Source organism: Physeter macrocephalus, chromosome 20, assembly GCF_002837175.3.
Source record: "Physeter macrocephalus isolate SW-GA chromosome 20, ASM283717v5, whole genome shotgun sequence".
NCBI classification, from domain to species: Eukaryota; Metazoa; Chordata; class Mammalia; order Artiodactyla; family Physeteridae; genus Physeter; species Physeter macrocephalus.
The window spans coordinates 19,680,820-19,704,749 of record NC_041233.1 but is presented as its reverse complement, the minus strand read 5'-3'; the positions used below and the strand labels follow the sequence as shown (position 1 = coordinate 19,704,749).

At 34.6% G+C, this 23,930-nt stretch overlaps 1 protein-coding gene across 9 annotated transcripts in view; it reads left to right on the top strand.

Annotated features, from left to right (window-relative positions):
• The window catches only part of CTNNA3 (catenin alpha 3), a 1,750,900-nt gene that overhangs the window by 504,294 nt on the left and 1,222,676 nt on the right, over positions 1-23,930 (top strand). For all 9 annotated transcript variants that reach the window (XM_028481840.2, XM_028481834.2, XM_028481839.2 and 6 more), the window contains one exon: positions 13,524-13,727. In XM_028481840.2, the coding sequence (XP_028337641.1) occupies positions 13,524-13,727 (204 nt within the window). The remainder of the gene's footprint in view (positions 1-13,523; positions 13,728-23,930) is intronic.

The window sequence follows — 23,930 nt, the reverse complement described above, 5'->3', positions numbered from 1 at the left end:
TAAAGATGCCACCAGAAAACTACTAGAGCTAATCAATGAATTTGGTAAGTTTGCAGGATACAAAATTAATGCACAGAAATCTCTTGCATTCCTATACACTAACAATGAAAGATCAGAAAGAGAAATTAAGAAACCCATCCTATTCACCATAGAAACAAAAAGAACAAAATACTTAGGAATAAACCTACCTAAGAGGTAAAAGACCTGTACTCAAAAACCCTAAGACACTGATGAAAGAAATCAAAGATAACACAGACAGATGGAGAGATATACCATGTTCTGTATTGGAAGAATCAACATTGTGAAAATGACTATAATACCCAAAGCAATCTACAGATTCAATGCAATCCCTATCAAATTACCAATGGCATTTTATACAGAAGTATAACAAAAAATCTTAAAATTTGTACAGAGACACAAAAGACTCTGGATAGGCAAAGCAATCTTGAGGGAAAAAAACCAGAGATAAACCCACACACCTCTGGTCAACTAATCTTTGACAAAGGAGGCAAGGATATACAATGGAGAAAAGACAGTCTCTTCAATAAGTGGTGCTGGGAAAACTGGACAGCTACATTTAAAAGAATGAAATTAGAACACTCCCTAACACCATACACAAAAATAAACTCAAAATGGATTAAGGACCTAAATATAAGCCCAGACACTATAAAACTCTTAGAGGAAAACTTAGGAAGAACACTCATTGACATAAATCACAGCAAGATCTTTTTTGACCCACCTCCTAGAGTATTGGAAATAAAAACAAAAGTAAACAAATGGGACCTAATGAAACTTAAAAGCTTTTGCACAGCAAAGGAAAGTATAAACTAGACGAAAAGACAATCCTCAGAATGGGAGAAAATATTTGCAAATGAATCAATGGACAAAGGATTAATCTCCAAAATATATGAACAGTGCATACAGCTCAATATTAAAAAAACAAAAAGCCCAATCAAAAAATGGGCAGAAGACCTAAATAGTCATTTCTCCAAAGAAGACATACAGGTGGGCAAGAGGCACATGAAAAGCTGTTCAACATCACTAATTATTAGAGAAATGCAAATCAAAACTACAATGAGGTATCACCTCACACCACTTAGAATGGGTATCATCAGAAAATCTATAAACAACAAATGCTGGAGAGGGTGTGGAGAAAAGCGAACCCTCTTGCACTGTTGGTGGGAATGTAAATTGATAGAACCACTATGGAGAACATTATGGAGGTTCCTTAGAAAACTAAAAATAGAATTACCATATGACCCAGCAATCCCATTACTGGGCATATACCCAGAGAAAACCATAATTCAAAAAGACACATGCACCCCAATGTTTATTGCAACACTATTTACAATAACCAGGACATGGAAACAACTTAAATGCCCACCTACAGATGAATGGATCAAGAAGATGTGGTTCATATATACAATGAAATATTACTCAGCCATAAAAAGGAACGAAATTGGGTCATTTTTATAGACGTGGATGGACCTAGAGACTGTCATACAGAGTGAAGTAAGTCAGAAAGAGAAAAACAAATATTGTATATTAACGCATATATGTGGAATCCAGAAAAATGGTACAGATCTACCAGTGTGCAGGGCAGAAATAGAGACACATATGTAGAGAAGAAACTTATGGACACCAAGTGGGGGAAAGCGGCGGGGGGTGGCGGTGGTGGTGGTGGTGGGATGAATTGGGATTGACATCTCTACACTAATATGTATAAAATAGATAACTAATAAGAACCTGCTGTATAAAATAATAAAAAAATAAAATTAAAAATAGAATATGTTCTAAGATTTATTCAATATTATATTCAATATTACAGTGAAAGCGACATCTTCTTGGAAGTGCTTACGTTAAAGTTCTTTTAAACAGAGGTTTTTTTTTTTTTTTTTTTTTTTTGCGGTACGCAGGCCCCTCACTGTTGTGGCCTCTCCCATTGCAGAGCACAGGCTCCGGACGCGCAGGCTCAGTGGCCATGGCTCATGGGCCCAGTCGCTCCGCGGCATGTGGGATCTTCCCAGACCGGGGCACGCACCCGTGTCCCCTGCATCGGTAGGCAGATTCTCAACCACTGCCCCACCAGGGAAGCCCTTAAAAAGAGGTTTTGAAAATAGAAGAATTCTTGAAGTTTATTTTATTTTTGATATAACCAGATAAAAACTGAAGCAAACAATCCATGATGTGGTGCTGTGCATAGATTGAATTTCTGAACTCTGACAGAAATATGTCTATGAGAAAAGGTTACTACCTCAGGTGAAATGAATTAGATAATTGAAATTTTTTATTGGTGTTCTGGTAAAACTACCTTCTTAGTACTCATTGAGCTATTCAAATGTTCTATACCTATAATTTAGAGAAAAAAATTTAAGGGAGTATGTACATATCTAATTTGTTTTATAAACATGTTGAATGACTTTCTTAAATATTTTCTAGTCTTCTGTTTTATTAACTAATATACAACAGAATGTGACTTATATACATTTTGATTTTATATAGCTGAATATGTAAACTTTGTGTTACATTCATTTAATAATTTAGTAGTAATATTTATAGATAATCTTGCTAATTTATAGTTTATTACTTACATTTTGCCTTCTTTTACATTTTTAATATCTGAAGCTTCCATTCTTTAGATTATTTAGGTGGAAACATTAAAATAAGGGATATACCAGACAAAGGAGAGCCTGTGAGTTCTGTCAATAGCATTTTCTGTTGATAATCATAAGGAGAATCTTGTTCCATTTTCATCACTCACTCTGAAGATTGATAATGTAGTTGCTTGAGAAACATTATTTATGCTATGTGGTTATTATTTCTGCTGCTCCCAACTTGAAGCACTGCATGTGTTTTTGTGAAGAATGTTGGTACTTGATTATAATCATAGCTACATCTCTTTTGATAGACAGTTTCACTTTGGAGAATAGATGTAAGACTTTTAGGGTTTTGAATGTAAATTGGATCAATCTCATCACAGCATATAGAGTGTGTGAATGAATAGGGTTTATTATATCATGTTTATTAACATACAGAAAACTTTTTCCAACTTGTTGGTTTTATGCTTCAGCTTGTTTAAACGATTTTTTTATAACTTCCTACATGTTCTCGTAAGGCATAACCAAAGCCTTGCTTAGGATCTGAAGTGTATTGGATGATTAATAAATATTTGTGGAATGAATGACTATCTGATACATATCTGTGTGGTATATAGGGAATTCTGTTTTAGCAAGTGTAGCTTCCTTTGTAGCATTCTATTCACTGATCATCAGGAATAGATGGTAGTGCATGTAAAGGTAAAAATAATATTAGCAAGAAACTGAGGTGGGACCTATCCCACCAGTTATTAAAATATGTTATAAAGCTACATTAAATAAAATCTTATATGAAAGGTGCAGGTTTTATTTTCCCCACTTTACAGGGATGAAATAAAGGCTTATGCAGTTTAAATCACTCTCTCAATGTGAGTGAAAGGCCAAGATTCACACTCAGGTGTTCTGACTTCTAAGCTGACTGAAAAAGAGTGCCCTGGTACTTTGAGGTCATGTCTTTATTTTTTTAAAGACATATATTAACCAAACATATTTGTAATGATGAAACCCAACATAACAAAATTAAAATCCTTCAAGCTAATTAATATGAAAACTTAATATCATATTTCATTCTGGTAATTAATGGAAACATTATATTTTTCTATTATGATTCCAAAATAGTTGATTAATATCTAGAATCCAAAATAATAATGTGTTTGATTCATAATTGCCATTTTCTTTTTAAAATTTTAATTTTTTAAAATTAGTTTTAAGTTTCAGAAGTATTACACAATTAGGCTATAATTATAAAATTAAAAATTTGACAACCACTCCAATCCGGTTCTTTTCAGAGATAGCAATTGTCATGGTACTGGTATGTTTTCTTAAACTTTTTCCTAGGCTCTGAAATACTTATATATACTCAGAGAAAATCTCAAGTATTATAGTATGCTTGTTTTTTTAATATATATGATGTCACTGCACATATCATTCTGCAACTTTTTTTAAATTCTACAATGTATTCTGGCAATCTTTCCAACTTATTTTATATAGATTCACCTTACATTGTTCACTTCCAAATACATGAGAGCCAGGATCTCAGTCTTCTCAAAGTTAGCATTTCTGTGTTTCTCAAGGCCACAGGATTTTCTTTCACCGTAACTCATATTGAATAAAATAAACCTTACATTGTAGTTCTTTCCTGAAAGATAGGCTTTAGTGGGCAAAGAAAAAAAATGATCAGCAATGATGATTTAAACTACAACTACTCCAGTAAAAGATTTAGTGCATTTTAAGTTATTCCCTGTATCATTATTTGGGTTGGTTATCACACTCTCAGTCCTGGGTCATATACATCTTTTATATTTTAAAATACCTATGAGTATGCATATGATTTTACAACTTTATCATTCTTTCACAGGATCTGATTTTCCTATAGTCCTGTTCTATAGATAAATGTAACATATATTCTCTTTCTGATTGAACAACCCTTTTCCTTGCCTTTTAGGCAGTTTTCGGTGTCTTTTTAAGTTCAGATTGGATGCTTTAAGTATATTATTTTAGGGGTAGAATCCGTCTCTTCCCTTTTGTTTGTTTTCAGTCTTCATAGTATTCCGCCTCTTGTTTTAAGTTTCACATAATTATAACCCAGATGCCTGTTCAAGTTGACCTGATAAAATAAGATCTGGATAAGATTAACTCCAAATTTTCAATTCCATGTTCTGTCGAAATCCAAAGCCCTCCCTGAGAATCCTGTGAGTTCTCTGGAACTTACATCTGCTTTGCTTTTAATCATCTTGATTATGCACCAAATTGCCCAGAGGTATGCCTGGTTAATTTATAAACTTTCATATTCTTTTTATTTATACCACACATCTACATTGTAGTTATATATTGATATTTATGTGATTATTTGGTTAATATGTGTCAGTACCTCTAGGCTGTGAGCACTGTGAAGTGGGCAGGGATGCTCTCAATTTTATTAACCATTCCTACTATCTGGTACATAGTAGGCTCTGAAGATTGACTCAAAATATAAGAAAGGAATAAGTGAAGAAGGCTTGAGAGCACAGAAAGAGAAGTTAGCTTTGAAAAGAAAGTGGTGGTTGGGGGGGAAAAGAGAGAGAGGGCAAGGGAGAGGGAGAAGGAGAGATCTTCCTTGAAGACAGATGAGAAGAAAAAATGGACGGAAAAGCATATTGAGATAGAAGTAAATGGAGAGGTTTCCTAGATGGTCTCATCTCAGTTTCCCCAGAGTAGTAGAAAGTGGGTGGATTGGAGGTTATGTAAAATTGAGAATACGGAGGATGATAACAACATAGATACATTTTCTCATAGCTAATGAGCCAGGATTCAAACCCATGCTAACTGCTCCTAGATCTTGTAATCCTTTAACTATACTGCCTCCTAAAATGCAGCAATCCAATAGAAGATAATGAAGTTAGGACTCTTACTTTTTTGAAAAAATATTTTCTTGTCAGCAATCAAAGGGTTAGGGAGGTAAGTTTATATTCGGCAGAACCTAGAAAAAAGAGAAAATATGTTCTACGTTCATTAGAGTGGGATCCTGAAAATAAAGCATCCAGTTGTTTGTCTTTCATGAAGTTAATGCCATGAAAACATACTGAAAGAGTATTTCAACACTGCTCTACTGGTTCAGAAGAGATTATTATTTTATTAAGATGAGCTTTGTTTCTTTTTTATAAACTACTTTATTGCAGTATGATTGACATGTAAAAAGCTGGACGTGTTTAATGTATACAACTAGATGATTTTGGGAATAAGTATACACTTGTGAAACCACCACCACTATCAAGGCCATAAACATATCCTTCACCACCCAAAGGTTCCTCTGACTCCCTTTATTATTATTGTTGTTATTATTATTATTGATAGTTTATGGTAAGAACACTTAACATAAGATCTTAGTAAATTTGCATGCAATTATCCAGTTTTACCAGCACCATTTATTAAAGAGATTATACTTTCCCCATTTTGTGTTGTTGGCACCATTGTTGAAGATCCTTGACTGTAGTAAGCATGGGTTTATTTTTGGGCTCTCTCTCCTGTTATGTTGGTCTATGTGGCAGCTTTTATGCCAGTACCTTACTGTTTTTATTACCACAGCTTTGTAATATAGTTTGAAATCAGGAAGTGTGATGCCTCCAGCTTTGTCTTCCTTCCTCAAGACTGTTTTGACTATTGGGGATCTTTTTAAATTCTGTATGAATTTTAGGATTGTTTTTTCTACTTCTGTGAATAATGCCTTTGGAATTTTGGTAGGAATTGTATTGAATTGGTAGATTGCTTTGGGTTTTATTGACATTTTAACAATATTAATTCTTCCAATCCATGAACATGGAATATCCTTCTATTTATTTATTTGTTTATTATTTTATTTTATTCTTTAGTTTCTTTAATCAATGCTTTATAGTTGTCAGTATACAGATCTATGACCTCCTTGGTTAAATTATTCCTAAGTATTTATGGAATAATCATTATTAGTATATAGAAATGCAACTGATTTTATATTGTTGATTTTTATCATGCAATTTTACTGAATTTATTATTAGTTCTAAGAGTTTTTTGGTGGTATCTTTAGAGTTTTATATATATAGGATCATGTCATCTGCCGAAAGAGACAATTTTACTTCTTCCTCTCCAATTTGGATGGCTTTTATTTCTGTTTTTTGTCCAATTGCTCTGGCTAGGACTTCCAGTACTATGTTAAATAAAAATGGCAAGACTGGACATCTTTGTCTTATTTTGGTCTTAGAGGAAAGGCTTTTAGTTTTTTACTGTTGACTATGATGTTAATGGTGGGCTTGTCATATATGGCCTTTATGGTGATGATATACATTCCTTGTATACCTAATTTGTTGAGAGTTTTTATCATGAAGGATGTTGAATTGTGTTAAATGCTTTTGCAGCACCTCCTGAGAAAATATGATGTTTATCCTTCATTCTGTTAATGTGGTATATCACATTTATTGATTTGCATAGGTAGTACCATTCTTGCATCCCAGGGATAAATCCACTTGGATGTGCTGTACGAACATTTTAATATACTGTTGATTCAGTTTGCTAGCATTTTGTTGAGGATTTTTGCGTCTATATTTGTCAGGGATGTTGGCCTGTACTTTTCTTTTCTTGAAATATCCAAATCAGGCAGCTTTGGTATTAGGGTAATGCTGGCCTCAAAATGAGTCTGGAAATGTTCCCTTCTCTTTAATTTTTTGGAAAAGTGTGAGCAGCATTGATATTAGTTCTTATATATTTGGTAGAATTCACTAGTGAAACATCTGATCTTGGTTTTTTTCTTTGTTGGGAAATTTTAAATTATTGATTCAATCTTGATCTGTCCAGATTTTCTATTACTTCATGATTCAGTCTTGGTAGCCTGTGTATTTCTAGGAGTTTACACATTTCTTCTAGGTTATCCAATTTGTTGCTACATAATTGTTTATCATAGTCTCTTAACAATTCTTTGTATTTCTGTGGAATCAATTGTTGTGTCTCCTGTTTCATTTACAATTATATTTATTTGAGTCTTCTCTCTCTCTTTTTTTTAGTTAGTCTAGCTAAAGGGCTGTCAATTTTGTTTATCTTTTCATGAAAGCAACTAATTTTTTTGTTGATCTTTTCTATTATTTTTCTAGTTTCTATTCCATTTATTTGTTTTCATCTTCATTATTTCCTTCCTTCTTTAACTTTGGGCTTAGTTTGTTCTTCTAGTTCTAGTTTCTTGAGGTGTAAAGTTTGGTTGTTTTTTTAAGGTCATTCTTTTTTTCTTAATGTAGGCATTTATTGCTATTAACTTTTCTCTTAAAACTGCTTTTGCAGCATGTCATAAGTTTTTGTATGTTATGTTTCCATTTTCATTTGTCTCAAGATATTTTAAAATTTTCCTTTGATTTCTTCTTTGATCCATTGGTTGTTCAGGAATGTGTTGTTTAGTTTTAATATATATGTGAATTTTCTAATTTTACTCCTATTATTGCTTCCTATTATTATTGCGCATATCATGTGGGTGAAAAAGATACTCGATATTATTTCAGTCTTAAATTTAAGACCAGTTTTATGGCTTAACATATGATCTATCCTGGAGAATGTTCTGTGTATACTTGAGAATGTATATTCTGATGCTATCAGATGGCATGCTTTATAGATGTCTATAGTCCATCTGGCCTAATGGGTAGCTTAGGTCCAGTGTTTTCTTATTTATTTTCTGTCTGGTTGAACTATCTATTATTGAAAGTGGAGTACTGAAGTTCCCTACTATTATTGTATTTTTGTCTATTTCTCCCTTCAAATTGGTTAATATTTGCTTTATGCATTTAAGTGCCCTGATATTGGGTGCAATATATATTTATAATTGTTATATTCTTTTGATTGACGCTTTTACCATCATATAATATCCTTCTTTGTCTCATGACAGTTTTTTACTTAAAGCCTATTTTGTTTGTTATAATTATAGCTATCCCTGCTTTCTTTTGGTTACCATTTTCATGGAATATCTTTTTCCATCCCTTCAATTTCCTTAAAGCTAATGTAAGTATCTTTTGGGCAACATGTAGTTGGATTTAGGACTTTTGTTTTTGTTTTTGAATCTAGTCAGCCACTCTATGTCTTATGATTGGAAAATTTAGTACATTTACATTTCAAGTACTTATTGGTAGGTGAGGACTTACTATTGCCATTTTGTTAATTATTTTCTGACTATTTTGTAGTTCCTTTGTTCCTTTATTTCTCTCTTGTTATTTTCCTCTGTGATTTGATGAGTTTTTATGGTTAAATGCTTTGATTACTTAATATTTATCTTTTATGTATCTACCACAGGTTTTTTCTTTATGATTATAATGTGGTTAGAATAACAAATTTTATAGTTATGATAGTCTATTTTGAACGGATAACAACTTAATTTTGATCACATACGAAAACTACACTTTTATTCCCCCCACATTTTATGTTTTTGACATCACCATTACATCTTTTTATGTTATGTATGCATTAGGAAAATTTTGTAGCTATAGTTATCTTTAATACTTTTGTCTTTTAACCATTATATTAGACTCTAAGTGATTTACCCACCATTATTACAATATTATAGTATTCTGAATTTAACTATATATTTACTTTTACCAATGAGTTTTATGCTTTCATATGTTTTCACATTGTTAGTTAGCATCCATTGCTTCTATTTGAAGATATCTCTTTAGTATCTCTTGTAACACAGGTGTAGTTGTGATGAACTTCCTCAGCTTTTGTTTGTGTCGGAATGTCTTTATCTCACCTTCATTTCTGAATAGCTTTGCCAGTTATAATATTTTTAGTTGGCACTCTTTTTTTCTTTCAGCACTTTGAATATATCATCCCACTCTCTCCTGGCCTGCAAGGTTTCTGTCGAGAAATCTGCTCATAGTGTTATGGGGGGCTCCCTAGTGATAGATGAGTTGCTTTTCTCTTGCTGCTTTCAAAATTCTTTTTGTCTTTGACGTTTGACAGTTTGATTATAATGTGCCTTCATGAAGATGTCTTTATATTCAATCTTTTTTTGGTTCTCTGTACTTCATGTATCTGGTTATTTATTTCCCTCCCCCATTTGTGAAGTTTTCTGTCATTATTTCTTTAAATAAGATCTTTAACCCTTTCTCTTTCTCTGTTCCTTCTATGAATCCAATAATGTGTATATTGGTTTTTTGGATGATGTCCCATAAGTGCTGCAGGCTTTATTAATTATTTTTAATTGTTTTCTCTTTTTGTAACTCTGACTAGATAATTTCAAATGATCTGTCCTTGAGTTCGCTGATCTTTTCTTCTGCATGCTCTAGTCTGTTGTTTAGTCTCTCTAGTGGATTTGTAGTTCATTCATTATGTTCTTCAGCTCCAGGATTTCTGTTTGGTTCTTTTTTTATGGTATCTTTTTCTGAAACTTCTCATTTTACTCATGTATTATTTTCCTGCTTTTGTTGAGTTGTCTATCTGTGTTCTTTTTTATCTAACTGAGCTTCTTTAAGATGATTATTTTGAATTCTTTTTCAGGCAATTAATAAATCTCCATTTCTTTGGGGTCAGGTACTAGAGTTTATTTTGTTCCTTTGGTAATATCATATTTCTTTGAGTCTTCATGTTCTTTGAAACCTTGTATTCCTGTCTTCACATTTGAAGAAACAGTCACTTCCTCCAGGTTTTACTGACTAGCTTCAGGGAGAAAGGTCTTCATGAGTCAGCCTTGCCAGAGATACTGGGGGTCTCTTAGATTCTTTCTATGGATGCACTTGCTCCATTCCTCTTGTTCCCTGTGAAGGAGAAGTCTTAGACTCTTTGCCTTCTCTTGATCCCACAAAGCCAGGCCAGGTGTTAAGAGCCTCCTGTTTATTTTCTCTAGGGAAGTGCCCTGAAGTGTTTGTTCAGCATTGTGCACCTTTTCCCAATCCAGCAGATTCAGCTGGATGCCAATATCTGTGTGCTGTCTGTGGGAGCTCGCATGCATTGTCTGCAGGGGAGCATGGAGTGTTGGCTACAGGAGGGGGCTGCATGGAGCACTGGGGGTGTACGGTGGCTAATCATGGGGTCTGCAGGTGGGGGTCCTACTGGGTTCATGGTCAGGGATCTTATTAGTGTCTGTAATCTGGTTAGTAGGATCTGCTGCTGGTTGTTGATATCTGTATACTGGTTTCTATGAGCTCCTACCCTTTTCTCTACTCTTTGCTGTCCCAAGATTATTTAGCTATTTCAATCCCCTCAATGTTCTGGGTGTGGAGAGATGGAAATGGGACTCTTGAACACCTTCCCACAAGGCTGAGGAGCCAAGTGTTCACTTTGTTTTCGCTTTTCGCAATGGGAGAAGTTGCAGGCCAAGGTGAGTCTCTCTTGGTCTGAGCTGTGTTGCCTTGGGAGAGAGGTGACATGGGTAAAGTGAAACTGTTCTTCTTATCCTCTTCAGTGCTTCTGTTCTTTGATGTTTTTGCTCCACGTGGGTACTGGAACCTCTCAGTTGTTCTCCCAGGCTTTCATAAAGGTATTCTCATTATTGTTATTGTTAAAATCAGTATTTCTTTAGGGGTATGATGTATGGAACTTCCTATTTCATCATCTCACTGATGTCCAGAAGAAATCATTCTTTATTTCAGTAGGTCTCAAATATCCAGTGATATTTCATAGAACATTAAAGTTATTTAAAAAAACCTCACCTTTTAATTGACTCAGTAACAAAGTTAGTGAAAACGTCTATTGGATATGAATAGGGGGACATTAGATTTAGGCAGAATCAAGAGGCTGCATGTGAGCATCAGATGTCAGAGCAGGCAATGGTTTGAGTTTAGATGAGCTTGAAGAATCTGAGTCTTAAAAGTCTTAAAAGTCAACAAACAAGTAAAAATCCAAAGGCTAGGATAGTTTGGGGAATGGCCGTGGAGAGCAGGAACTGGGGTGAACTTATTCCTACAATAGAGGATGTTTTCTGACATGAAATCACAGCCAGAACACCTAAAATTACTAGTTTCTTCTTGTAATACTTATAGGTGTATAGATTTCAAATTTAACCAACTTTTCCTATCATTACAATGCTGGAAACATGTTAACTGTTCCTATCACATCTACTAATTGCATTTGAGCAATCAAAGAAAAATTCTCTTGCCCTCAGTATCTCTTCTTAATGATGATGTCACATTGGAGGGACATTTTCAAAAAGGTTTTAATTGGTCAATTATTGTTATGAAAATAGGAGTGGAATGTTTGTACTAAATTAGTGAGCCAAAGAGGACATGGTAAAAATGGCAAATGAAATAAGGAGGTATATTTAGATGGAAGTGAATCCTTGTCTGATGGGCAAGCTCATGGTTGTGATTATCGTCTCACCAAAAAAATTATGCATTGGATAAAGAAAATGTTAAATTTGGCATTTGTAAAATTAATTTTCTTTCTTTTAAAAAATTTGTTTCCATCTAAAAGAGAAAAATGGAGATACTCAGTAGAGAAGTAGAAAAATAGGAAGGAAATAGAGGCATGAAAGGAAGAATTCTTCTGAATAATTTTAAGATATTTAACCAATTTTCTATAAGATCTATTTCTAGTTTATATTCTACATTATATCATATAATATGTGAACATTACATAGTACTATTTTTTCTTTTTGTGTAATTGTTTTAATATTATTTTTCTTTCCATAATGATTTTCTCTCCCTAACTTGGCCTAGAGTTGTAGCTTTTAAAATTTTATCCTGGCTACTTTAGATCCCCTAATACTTATCATAATATGATATAGTACAACCATCAGTGTAAGATTATATTTATACACAATATACACACACAATATACATATACCTCTTTCTATATATATGTAAATATATATGATTGTGCACTCTGAAGATCAATGATTTTCAGTGTGTATATTTGTGCATAAAGACTCACACATGCACACACATTCTGAAGATCACTATATGATTTCATTTTATGTTAAAGGTTCTACAGAGAGCTTTCATTTGATACTAACTAGTTCTCCAATTATGACATTATGCCCAAACCTTGAAAGGCTTCCTCTCTCACTGTATTTTAAGAAAGGATCCTTAGAGCCTCATATTCTCCACCTTTTCTTCAAAGTCTGTAGATTATCTTGACTTCTGTTGCCTGAAGACATATCTAATGGAAACCTTAAAAATACCATGTCAGATTTCAATGGTGGGAAATGGCTGGAAGTTATAATCAACAGGAAGATGGAATTTTACTTTTAAAATGAATAATTAAAATTTAGAATTCTCTTTGATACGTTAGTATTAAGGTTAATTAGATTGTATGACTTACAGTGAGGCATAAGAAAACAGTATTAAATTATAATAAGTATTATATTATATTATATTATAATATTATATTATAAGGTATTATAAGACCTTAATACTTGTTTGAGCTTCACCATTTAATAGCTTAATGACGTTGGGCAAGACAGTCTCAGCCTCACTCACCATCAGTTGAAATGTGTGGTTAACAATATCTTTGCTGCCCACTTCTTTATAGTGTTGTCAAGATGAGATAATATATGTGAAAATATTTTGTAAACAATGAAGTGCTAAATGAAAATGACAATTGTAAAGAACGGTTAATATGTGCCAGACACTGTATTAAGCATTCATATCATTCTTACCGCAGTTTTATGAGATAAACAATGTTAATATTCCAGTTTTACACATCAGGAAGGTGAGGCTTACAGTACATAAGACACCTGAGGGAGCTCACACCATTGGTGAATGGGAAGGGCAAGATTTGAATACAGATTTGACTGACACTAGAATCAATGCTCATAATTTCACAATTTTTGTAACTGCCCTGAATAATAATTGCTTTATAGAATGATACATGAACTGGGTGAGGCAGTAAAAGCACAGTTGTCTTTATCATCACATATGAATTCCAAATGTGAAAACAAAATACTAATTATTTTTTCCTAAAAATAGAATATCATGGAGTTCTAACCATCTAAATGTGTTTTTCCTTTAGAATTTAATTGTCTTGGATCCACTCACAGTGACTGAGGAGGAAACAAGACCATCCCTAGAGAAACGCCTCGAAGCCATTATCAGTGGGGCTGCTCTGTTGGCTGACTCTTCATGCACGAGAGATTTCCATCGGGAGAGAATTATCGCAGAATGCAATGCCATTCGCCAGGCTCTCCAGGACCTGCTTTCTGAGTACATGAACAATGTAGGTAACTGGTTTTCCCCCACCCCTTCCATTGGGTATGTGTTGAGATTCTTTTGGTGTACAAAATCTGATAAATTACAAATGAGTACCTGATTTTACATGGATTGGCCTTTTGAGTGCATTCTGCGTGGGTTGCTCCCAGAGTGCAGCAAGGAGACAGGAGTTTCTAGGGATGGAATTCAACCAGAAGGTTATTTATACATGATTGTTTTGCTTGAGACAGTATCTAAATACTAGTTGAAGAAGGCAGTCAGGATTGGAGAAAGGAAACTGGAGTTGCACATCAATTTAAAGGATAAAAAGAAGACAAAGAAAAGGGCAGGTTGCTCCGGATTATGTTGGTGAATAACAAAGTTAGAATTTAGATGGTATTGGGATAAAGTCAATGCTCTAGGGATCGGGGGCCATTTTTGAAGGTGTAATTGGATCGCTTTTAACCTTTTTCAAATGTGACAATGTCATAGATTTTTTGCAATTTTAGCCATCTCTCAGGAATGTTAGAAACAATGTCTGAATATAGACAAATGCAAAAATATTTGTTTCAAGGTCCTTTTGATATAATTTCATATATATATATTTATGATATATTCTTTTTGTATATATATCTACATCCATCTATGAAGTATCTATGACTACTCTTACATTCAAAACTTAGTTGGATTTTTAAAATAAGGAAGACATTGTCAGCTATATATTGATCATGAATATTGACTCCTTAAATAATAGAGGTAAAAAAAGAAAAATTTATAATGGGAATATTTTGTTCATCTGCTTTATTATAAATGGAATAATTCAAGAGTTATGAGGGTATATTTTGAAAATGATTAGTTACAAAGCATAAGATTTTTTAGGTGTGAGATTGAAGATTTAGGAGTTTTCAGTATAAGTAATTTATGTGAATAATTCAAATGTGCTAAAATTAGTGAGTTTTAGGCTTTTTCAACACATTTGATGTATCTCCACACTCTTAATATTTGATGACTTTGGCTTCTGGCCAAAAATCTCTTGCCTGTCAAGAAGTAAAAGTTGTAAAGCAGATTTTGTTAATAAGAGGAACATATTAGTAATGTCATGTCCTGCTTCTGAAGCTGGAATATCACAATTTTTAGCATATAATATATTTTTTAAGATTTTTAAAGAGAATTCATCAGTTACAAGAAACTCAGAAGATAATATTCTGTTGAAATTCCTTCTCCCCTGATCTGTAAACTATTAAAATTAGTAGTTTCATTTTATAGATAAAATATGGTAAAGTTATATATGTTTATTTTATCTATAAATTATAAAACTATAGATAAATTTACTTTATTAAATATAGAGAAAGTTATTCTATTCTTTTAAATACAAACATAACAGATGCACATGCACACACTCACCCACATACATAGGCAGGGATGGCCACGTAATTGTGGAGCCCAGTGCCCAGTGCAAAATGAAAATGTAAGGCCTGTTCAAAAGCCGGGAAAAAAATAAAGTTTTTTCCTTCTTTTTACAGTCTTGATTGACCCAAGAAAGGTTATTTTTATTTGCTATTTAATGTTTGGTTGTTTGGTTCTCTAGGGTATAGGGATACTTTTAGGAGCGCATAGACCCTCACAGATTTCTGTAGCCTTACCCCATAACCCCCACCCATCCTGCCTTGTACCAAGGCCCCCACCAAGAATGGAGGGTGGCAGCAATTGCTGGGTTGTGGAGCAGGTGACTGAGGACCTGTCTCTTGAAGGCACTGGGAGGCAGGACTGCATGTTAAGTCTAGGGCGTATGCTTTATTGCCCCATCAGACTTCACTTATCTACACAAATTCAAAGGTAAAATTGTTAAGACTTTCAAAACTGTGATAGCAGAGCATTAAAAGCCAAACACAGGGCTCATTTCTGAGCATGCTGCCTTTTGCCCAGTGGCAGGACGCTGAAGTTGCTCTAGTACGTGGTAAACATATACCATATAAAAATAATGGTGATTTTATGGCTTTCTTCAACTTTGGGTTAAAAACTGTTCATACAAAGGGTGAAGTGATGGGCACATTCTGCCCTGGGTGCAATCATTAAGAAGACGCATTGCCTCTAGAAATTTATAAAAAATAATAAAGCCAACTAAAAGTTGGTCTGCACCAGCAATTCTCAAAGTCAGTGATAATGTTTTTCATAAATTCATTTTTTCTCTAAATTCTAAATAATTGCTGTGGTTATTGTTGAGTTTTAATAATATATGTGTATGTATGATTCAAATTAACACATTTTTATGACTATCCTTTGATAAACATTATATTCTTTATGGATTTAAACAGCAGATTCAGAATAAACAATGATGACAGTGATTGTAAAGACAGAGAACTAGAGTTACTTTAATTCTGTTATTTTATGTGATCACTTGGAATTTTAATTTAAATTTTAAAATTATAACACTGAAACAGTGTGAATTGCAGGGGGTAATATTTTTGTTAGGTAAATGTGAATTTCATACATGAAATATTTCATTCACTTTGAATAATAACTTTGAAATTTGTTTTCCTTCTGAAAATTGTCAATTGCTTTAAAGAACAAATCAGGAAAATAATGATTATCACTGAAAAGTAATTTTGTCATATAGAGGATGGGGGCATTTAAAAGTATCTAGGTATCAAATATGCTAAGTAAGGCACTGAAAATATGTATGTACTTTTATACATTTACTGCTTTTTTTCTTAATGAGGTTTTAATCTGATGCTCAGTTTCAAGGCCCATTTGTCAAGTATACAAAACTTATTTATGTTACTAATATCCTTCTGTTAGATATTTTGGTTTAAAAAAGGTAAGTTCTGTGTTAGAAGAGTGAAGTGGAAAGAGACTCTTGCATCTATAATATCCAAATAATTGAGATCAAAGGTAAGTAGCTTTTTTTTAGCTTGTCCAGATAATTATTTTAATTTTAATTTTTTAAGGGCAGAATTAATTGTAGGAATTCAAATATTTCTCACTTATTTAATTGATTAGGTTGCACTACTCTTCATGCCTGATGGAGACTTTCTTCTTCCTTCCTGTCTCCCATATGTTTCCTCTTTTCTCCTTCCGGCAAAGGAGTATAAACATCCCCTGAAATATCTTTCCCTCATGGCACTTTCCCCTTTATAACTCTCATTCCTGTTGGAATTCCTGTGTTACTTATCTGCCTTCTCCACTGGTCAGAAGCTCTAGGAGAGTGAGGGCTGTGTCCCTGGCCCTGCCATTGAGCCTTTTAGGTAGCAGGTGCTCAGTAATTACTATTTGGATACAGGTAAATTGAATTAGCACTTGCTTCTTCTCAGTTTTTAAAATTAAAATGGCAATGTGCCTGAAGCAATTAATTTGTAATTATTTATTATATTTATATGATAACTGTGGAGAAAATGTAAGGAGGGTTAATAGTGAGAACAGGAATACAAGAAAGAAAGAGCACAGAGGTGAGAAAACTTGTTCTGTGGATGATCTAAGAATATTTATATATTTCTTTTTCCCAGGGCATAATGTTAAGTGCTTGTTGAGGAAGGCATTTTTCTTCAGGGAATGAAAGACTTACTGTGCGTGTGAGTAATGTCTGGTGACCTGACCTCATGTTGGTGTAGAGATGAGAGCAGGAGGAGTTAAGTTATACAGCGGTGGTTCACAGGATCAGAAACCCATTTATCTTTTAACATTTTATTGATAAGTACAACCTATTAATAAACAAAAGTATGCATTTATATCATTATGAAAAAGCACTCGAAAAGCAATGTAATAGTTCCTTTTTATATAAAAGTGCAGAATTTTAGGCCTAATGTGACTATCTGACCAAGCCAATGAATATTGGAATTAAAAAGCAGGAACCAATCTGGAAAAACTGTGGGGTGGGTGTATTACCAGAACACATTTCCAGGTTTATTTTTACTCTAGGTTTCTATCACCAGTAATGCTTCTCTATAACTGTTTCTTCAGCTTTAACGGAAGGGAATGTACTTTCCTGAAACTAGCTGAACTCAAACCTGTCTCACTTTGCTCAAAAATTTTAGGACAACTCTCATACTTAAGTCCTCAACTTCCTAGTTTAAGGAATGTTGTGTCTCATTTGGTGGGCCTAATTTGCTTTTCAGATTACTTTGGAGCTTTTGTTATTGACCTATGTTGATCAAGTAAATGCTTAAAGATAATTCAGATGCAGTAAAGATAACCAGGAGAAGTTAAAGCAAAATTAACTCTCATCAGGATCTGTGGATCTTTTATGTGAATGTGACTTCAAGGCTTCAAATTTTGCAAGTTTATTGAGTCCAGAGCAGTTTAGTAGTGGGGAATAAATGCAGTTTATGTTTTTCTCAGGCTCAGTTCACATGACCAGTTTGAGTCGAAATAACTTGACTTCCTTAAACAGATCAGCAAGTCTCTGTCATTTTTTGACTGAAGTTCTAGGTTCAATAAGTTCAATGTCTTGTCACGTTAGTAAGAAATTAGCAGGATGTGAGTCCAGATGGGTCTATAACAAATAAAACAGACAACCACCTAACCATATGATCATATATGTTTGCTCTAATATTTTCATTCTAAATATACATATATATTAGTTTAAATATATGTATGTATATATATGTTTTTTATTGCTCCTGTAACAAATTATCACAAACTTAGTGGTTTAAAAAAAACACAATAATTATTTTACAGCTGTGTAAGTCAGGAGTCTGACACAGGTCTCAATGGGTTGGAAATGAAAGTGTCAGTAGGGCTGCATTCTTTTCTGGGGACTGTAGGGAGGAATCCATTTCTTTGCCTTTTCCAGTTTCTGGAGGACACCCACATTCCTTGGCTCAATGCCTTCTTCCTCCATCTTCAAAGACAGCAGTGTCACATCGTTCTAACCTTGCTTCTGTCCTCACATCTCTTTCTCTGACCACAGTCAGGAAAAGTTTTCCACTTTTAGGACTCATGTGATTAGATAGGGCCCACCAATATTATTCAGGATAATCATCCCACCTTAATTACTTGTGCAAAGTTCCTTTTGCTATGTAATGTAATAGTCACAGGTTCTGGGAATTTGGATATGGGCATCTTTGGGAGGCTCATGGCCATATACCTAGTACTAGTCTTTCCTAGTCTCTTCTGTGGAATCATTATCAATCTTTACGTTTCAAATCCGTTGTAGTTAGTATCCTTTACTCACTTTATGTTCTGTGCCGGCAGATCACGTCTGTTTTATTTAATGTTTTATCTTCAGTCCTAGGCACAATGCCTGGCATTTTAGAAAAGGCTAAATTGTAGTTTTGAATGAAAGAATGAATAAAATTATTACATACTGTATATAGCAAGTAATGGAGAAAAAGCTTCTCCGATATTAAATGGAATGGGTTTCAAGCATCTACTAAATTTATATAATAAACTGCCTGTTGTAATAAAAGGTCTTATTTTGCAAAGTATAGGTCTCTTCTAAAAATCGATGTGAATATTCAGCAACAAAATTTTCTCATCACAGTCTCTTCATTTGGATCTACCTCTCACTATGGTTTGAAACAAGATTTTTATTCATTGAAAAAATATACTCCAGGGAACATTCAGAATCAGAGAAAGTTTAACTTTTGTCTTTTAAAACTTAGAAGTATATTTTTCTAAGATATTTCTGCTGATTTTGTTATGCCTCCAGGATTGGTTAGGTCTAGTCCATCTTCTCTGATGTACGATATAGTTAAGAAATTCTTCATGTAGATGGGGTGGAACAAGGAGGCTCTCTGAAGAAGGAAGGATCTTAGAGGGAAATCAATTATTTTTAAATGGTGGTTTCTCTATAATTGGTGAAAATAGAGTTGGAGATGGGTGGCCATCACGCTTTAGTACTAAGAATCAGCAGACATGAATTTTTTCTGGGGGTGGGTCGAAATCATGTCTATGTTAACTTTGGATGTGTTGTTGAAGAGAGAGGATCTTCGGGTGATGTAGAATTATTACTGAAGATAACACTCAGGTTGGTATTTTACTATAGGGGGATGTTAGAGGGCTGAAGGAGAGATGGCATTGCTAGAGTAAATGAGTCAGGCCTGGGCTGCATGAAAGGACCAATTTGCATTTGTAGACCTCACTTGCCCAATATTTTCTTTTGGTGTTTTATGTGAAAGCATATTGTTGGTTCTCATTATATATTTGTTGAGTGAATAAAAAGCAAATCGATTGACTTTTGTCATTCAGAGACCAATTTCATTTGTATGTCTTGGGTTTAATGTGTTCCCAGTCTTGGGGAATTATAAAGATTCAATGAAGACAACAAAGAGATGTTATGGGGTTTTTCTTGCATATAAGGCCTCCACCTCTCTCTTGAAAATCCATTTTGAAATTAATTTCAGCCTTATTTCTCATGATGTTGGGCTGAAGCAATTAGGATGATCTATATGCAAATGACTATTCAAATACTACAGACAGGTTAGAATTAAAATTCTAAAAATGTACAGGCAGCTTCCAAATCTATTTCCTTTTCTCCGTTTCTTTGTTCATTCATTTGTTCCTTCCTTCCTTCGTGGACTGCATATTAGAACTGATCCATTATTGGATCAGGTACACTGTATTAGATGCTTTACATTTTTATATTCTTAAATTTGTCAATTACACCATAGTGGTGGCTGATTTTTGAGTGATTATGTTGGAGACCATGTGTTTTAGTTTATAGATCTGAATTTTACAGCCTCAGTTAATGAAGAAGAGAAGGAAGATAAGTAAATAGTATCCAGTACAGGTTTGTACAATATTAGATATGCCAAAATCAGAGAGATGAACCAAACTCAGATTAGAACATGATATCAAGAATCTAAAAAAGAATGGATATATGTATATGTATAACTGAGTCACTTAGCTGTACACCTGAAACAAACACAACATTGTAAATCAACTCTACTCCAGTAAAAATTTTTTTAAAAAAGAACATGAGATTGAAATCTAAGAACACATAAAGGAATTATCAAAATCAAGGAGACTAGAGACAGATTTTGAAGCTGGGACATAGGAACCAAGAATTCAACAATTAGGGAGCTGAGAGAAATAATAAATGGCAGGGGGTCTGGTTAAATGGGCAAAAATTGTTTCTTTCTTCCTTGCTTTCTTTTCTGTGCCTGTTTTAAGGACTAGATAGTGGGCAGGTATCTAGTCTATGAATTGTTTTGGAAATAAGGTGGTAAAATACTATTGTTTCAGCTGCTTTGGGGTCTAATCTTACTCCTCTCCTAAAGGTTCCTGAGTTCATTGGAGGACTGATTATTAAATAATTACTCTGAGTCTTTCTTAACAAGCTAAATCTTGCTAGTAATGATCGCTTTGGGATTTAAAAGGAGCTTATGCAGTGCTCACCGGGGAAAAGGAGGCATCTAGATTCCTCTTTTGAGGGAATGAACCTTTTCACGGATCTCTTATTTGTGATCTAATGTTCTAATTTCTCTTAAAAGTAAAAGTTAATTGAGAGAGCCCTACAGAGATGCAGGCTACATGATTACATAATTACTGAATTCATAAGAAAAGCTAAAATAACAAATGTAGGCAGCTATACTTATTTTTAAAAAGGGGAGGGGGGACTAGCTGGATAGAACCAGAACACAGGAGGAGAAAAAGGTAATTTGTGTAAAATAAAAATAACTAGAAATTAATAGAGGATATCCTAAAGTGGCAAGACAGAGTCTATGCAGAGAACAGTAACAGGTGAAAGTCCCTAAAGGTTATATCCTCTAGGCCAGAGAGCCTGAAGGCTGAGAGTCTTTTGTTTGCATCTTTTGCCTTCCAGCAGAGACAGTCATGATTTCTAATATTTGTGGGGCACGTTAGTCATTCACCTGTGGCTTGTTTCAACTGGCCCTTTCCCAAGAAATGGATTCCTTTACCCCCCAGAGTTCAGGCACTGCTCATATAGTTCTCAAAAGTTTCTGCTATGTTTTTTTTTTTAAACATTGGACTTTACTCAGAGTTGTTACATAAAAAGAGAAATTGGTTAAATGATAGAAATGACAAGAATAAAGTAGGAAGCAAGAGTCCTGGCATACAGTGTTAGTTCAAACTTGGACAAAAAATAAGGGTCCTGAGCCTCCTATAGTTAGTTCATAGCTAGGAGATGATATTACAGTGAAGAGGAAGATTGCTATCTTAGATCCGGTACTCTGGAGATAAAGGTTAGCATGAAGGTTTATTGGAGTTTTCTCTTGGGAGTGACACATGTAAGGAAGTGAGGAAGGCAGGATTGGGCGGACGGAGAAGGTGACTTGCAACAGAAGTCTCAGCCATCCCACGGGTAGCCCTGGAGCTGGGCTGGCACTTCAGCTGTCCCAAACTGAGACAGGGAAGCATCTTTTTATCCTTACAGCTGTTAGTCGTTACCTGTGGGAGCAGTGTAACCTTGGATGAGGCAGTTCCCTGCAGCTGAGAGCCAGTTCCTGGAGAGGGACAGAGTTGTGAGCCATCAGAAGCTGATGTTTCCAGCTGAAAATGGGATCTGAGTGAAGCACCGCAGAATCCACTCTAACAGTTAATTGAAAAAATAAAAAGTTTTTTTTTGGTAGGCCTTGAACGATGGGATTTTATCCTGTGCTAGCTACTATGGGCAGTATATTTGACCTTCTGTAGTATTTAATTTGCTATTGATAATGTTCAGAAAATTATTAGGGTAATCATATAATTTGTCATTCAAATCAGGATACTTTTGAGAGATGGAGGTGAGATAAAATAATGAACAGACCTTAATTGATATACAAAAGGCATAAGTCAGGACTGTTCCAAGCAGACTGAGATATATGGTCACCTAGAAACTGCATGACTGTATATAAATTATAGGTAGGATAATACTTATGAAGGATTTTAAGAGGAATTTAACATATTTGTTGACAGATTTTGTATTGACCATTAAATAGAGTTAAAATATGAAGTTTGAGTTAAAATTGTATTAGTGTTGTTGCAATTTCTAGTCACATAGTTTTTCTAGAGACACTGTGCTAAGAACTGGTGATTTCAGAGTCTGAACAATCTCAGTCTTAGTTGTCAAGGGGAATCAGAGAAATAAATAAGTGATATAGAGCACAATAAGAGCTGTAATGGTGGTCAGTGCTAAGTAAAATAATAGGGCCAAATAGGAAGTGGTTAACTACCTTGGGGTTGAACAGGACAGGTATCACAGAGGAGAAAGCTCTTATGCTGGCTTTTGAAGCATGGGAAGGTGGGAATTCCAGAAGCGGGTAACAGCCTGTGCAAAGACACAGAAGCAGGAATCAGCATAGTGCATTTGGTGTGGGGAATATAAACAGTTCAGTTTGAATGAAATGAAGAGGAAAGAAGGAAAAGTGGGATATGAGACTAAGTACTAACCACTAATTTACAAATAGGTTTCTTTCAATTATTTGATATTTCTTTGCTTTCGAAACAGGCCAATTTTCAATTTAAACCTGTCTTTCTTTAATGCAAATCAATTGAGTCACTGATAATATCACTTTATCAGGTTTTTCTTTATAAATCAATTTCCATTTGTGATATTGTGATTTATAATAAGAAATATATATTTGGTCTTTGTCCTGTTTCTGGCACAGAGCTTCTAACACCCTTGGAATTTTCTAAGTGATGAGAGTAGTAAAGATGTCTTTTGTTATGTTTGAGGTAACGTTTGGACCTAAGGATGGAGCCTAGTTGCCAGGAGAACCAACCATATAATTAGAGGATTGGAACTTTCAGTCCCACCTTGCAGAACCCCAGGAAAGGGAGAAGCGCTGGAGGTTGAGTTCAATCACCAGTGGTCAATGATTTATTCGGTGATGCCTATGTAATGAAGCCTCCATAAAAACCTAAAAGGACAGGGTTCAGAGAGCTTCTGGATTGATGAGGATGTGGGGAGTCAGGAATAGTGGCGCCCCTGGAGGGTCATGGAAGCTCTTCCCACATGCCTTGCCCTGTGCATCTTTTCCGTATGGCTGTTCTTGAGTTACAGCCCTTTATAATAAACTGGTAATCTAGTAAGTAATAGTTTCTCTGAGTCTGTGAGTGGCTCTAGCAAATTAATTGAACCTGAGGAGGGGGTAGTGGGAACCTGTGATTTATAGCCATCAGAAGTATAGGTAACAATCTGAAGTTGTGACTGGCATTTGAAGTGGGGTGACGTGGGGGAGGCAGTTTTGTAGGACTGAACGCTTACCTGTGGAATCTGGTGCTATCTCGAGGTAGATAGTGTCAGAACTGAGTTGAATTGTAGGACAGCCAGCTGGTGTTCTGAGAATTG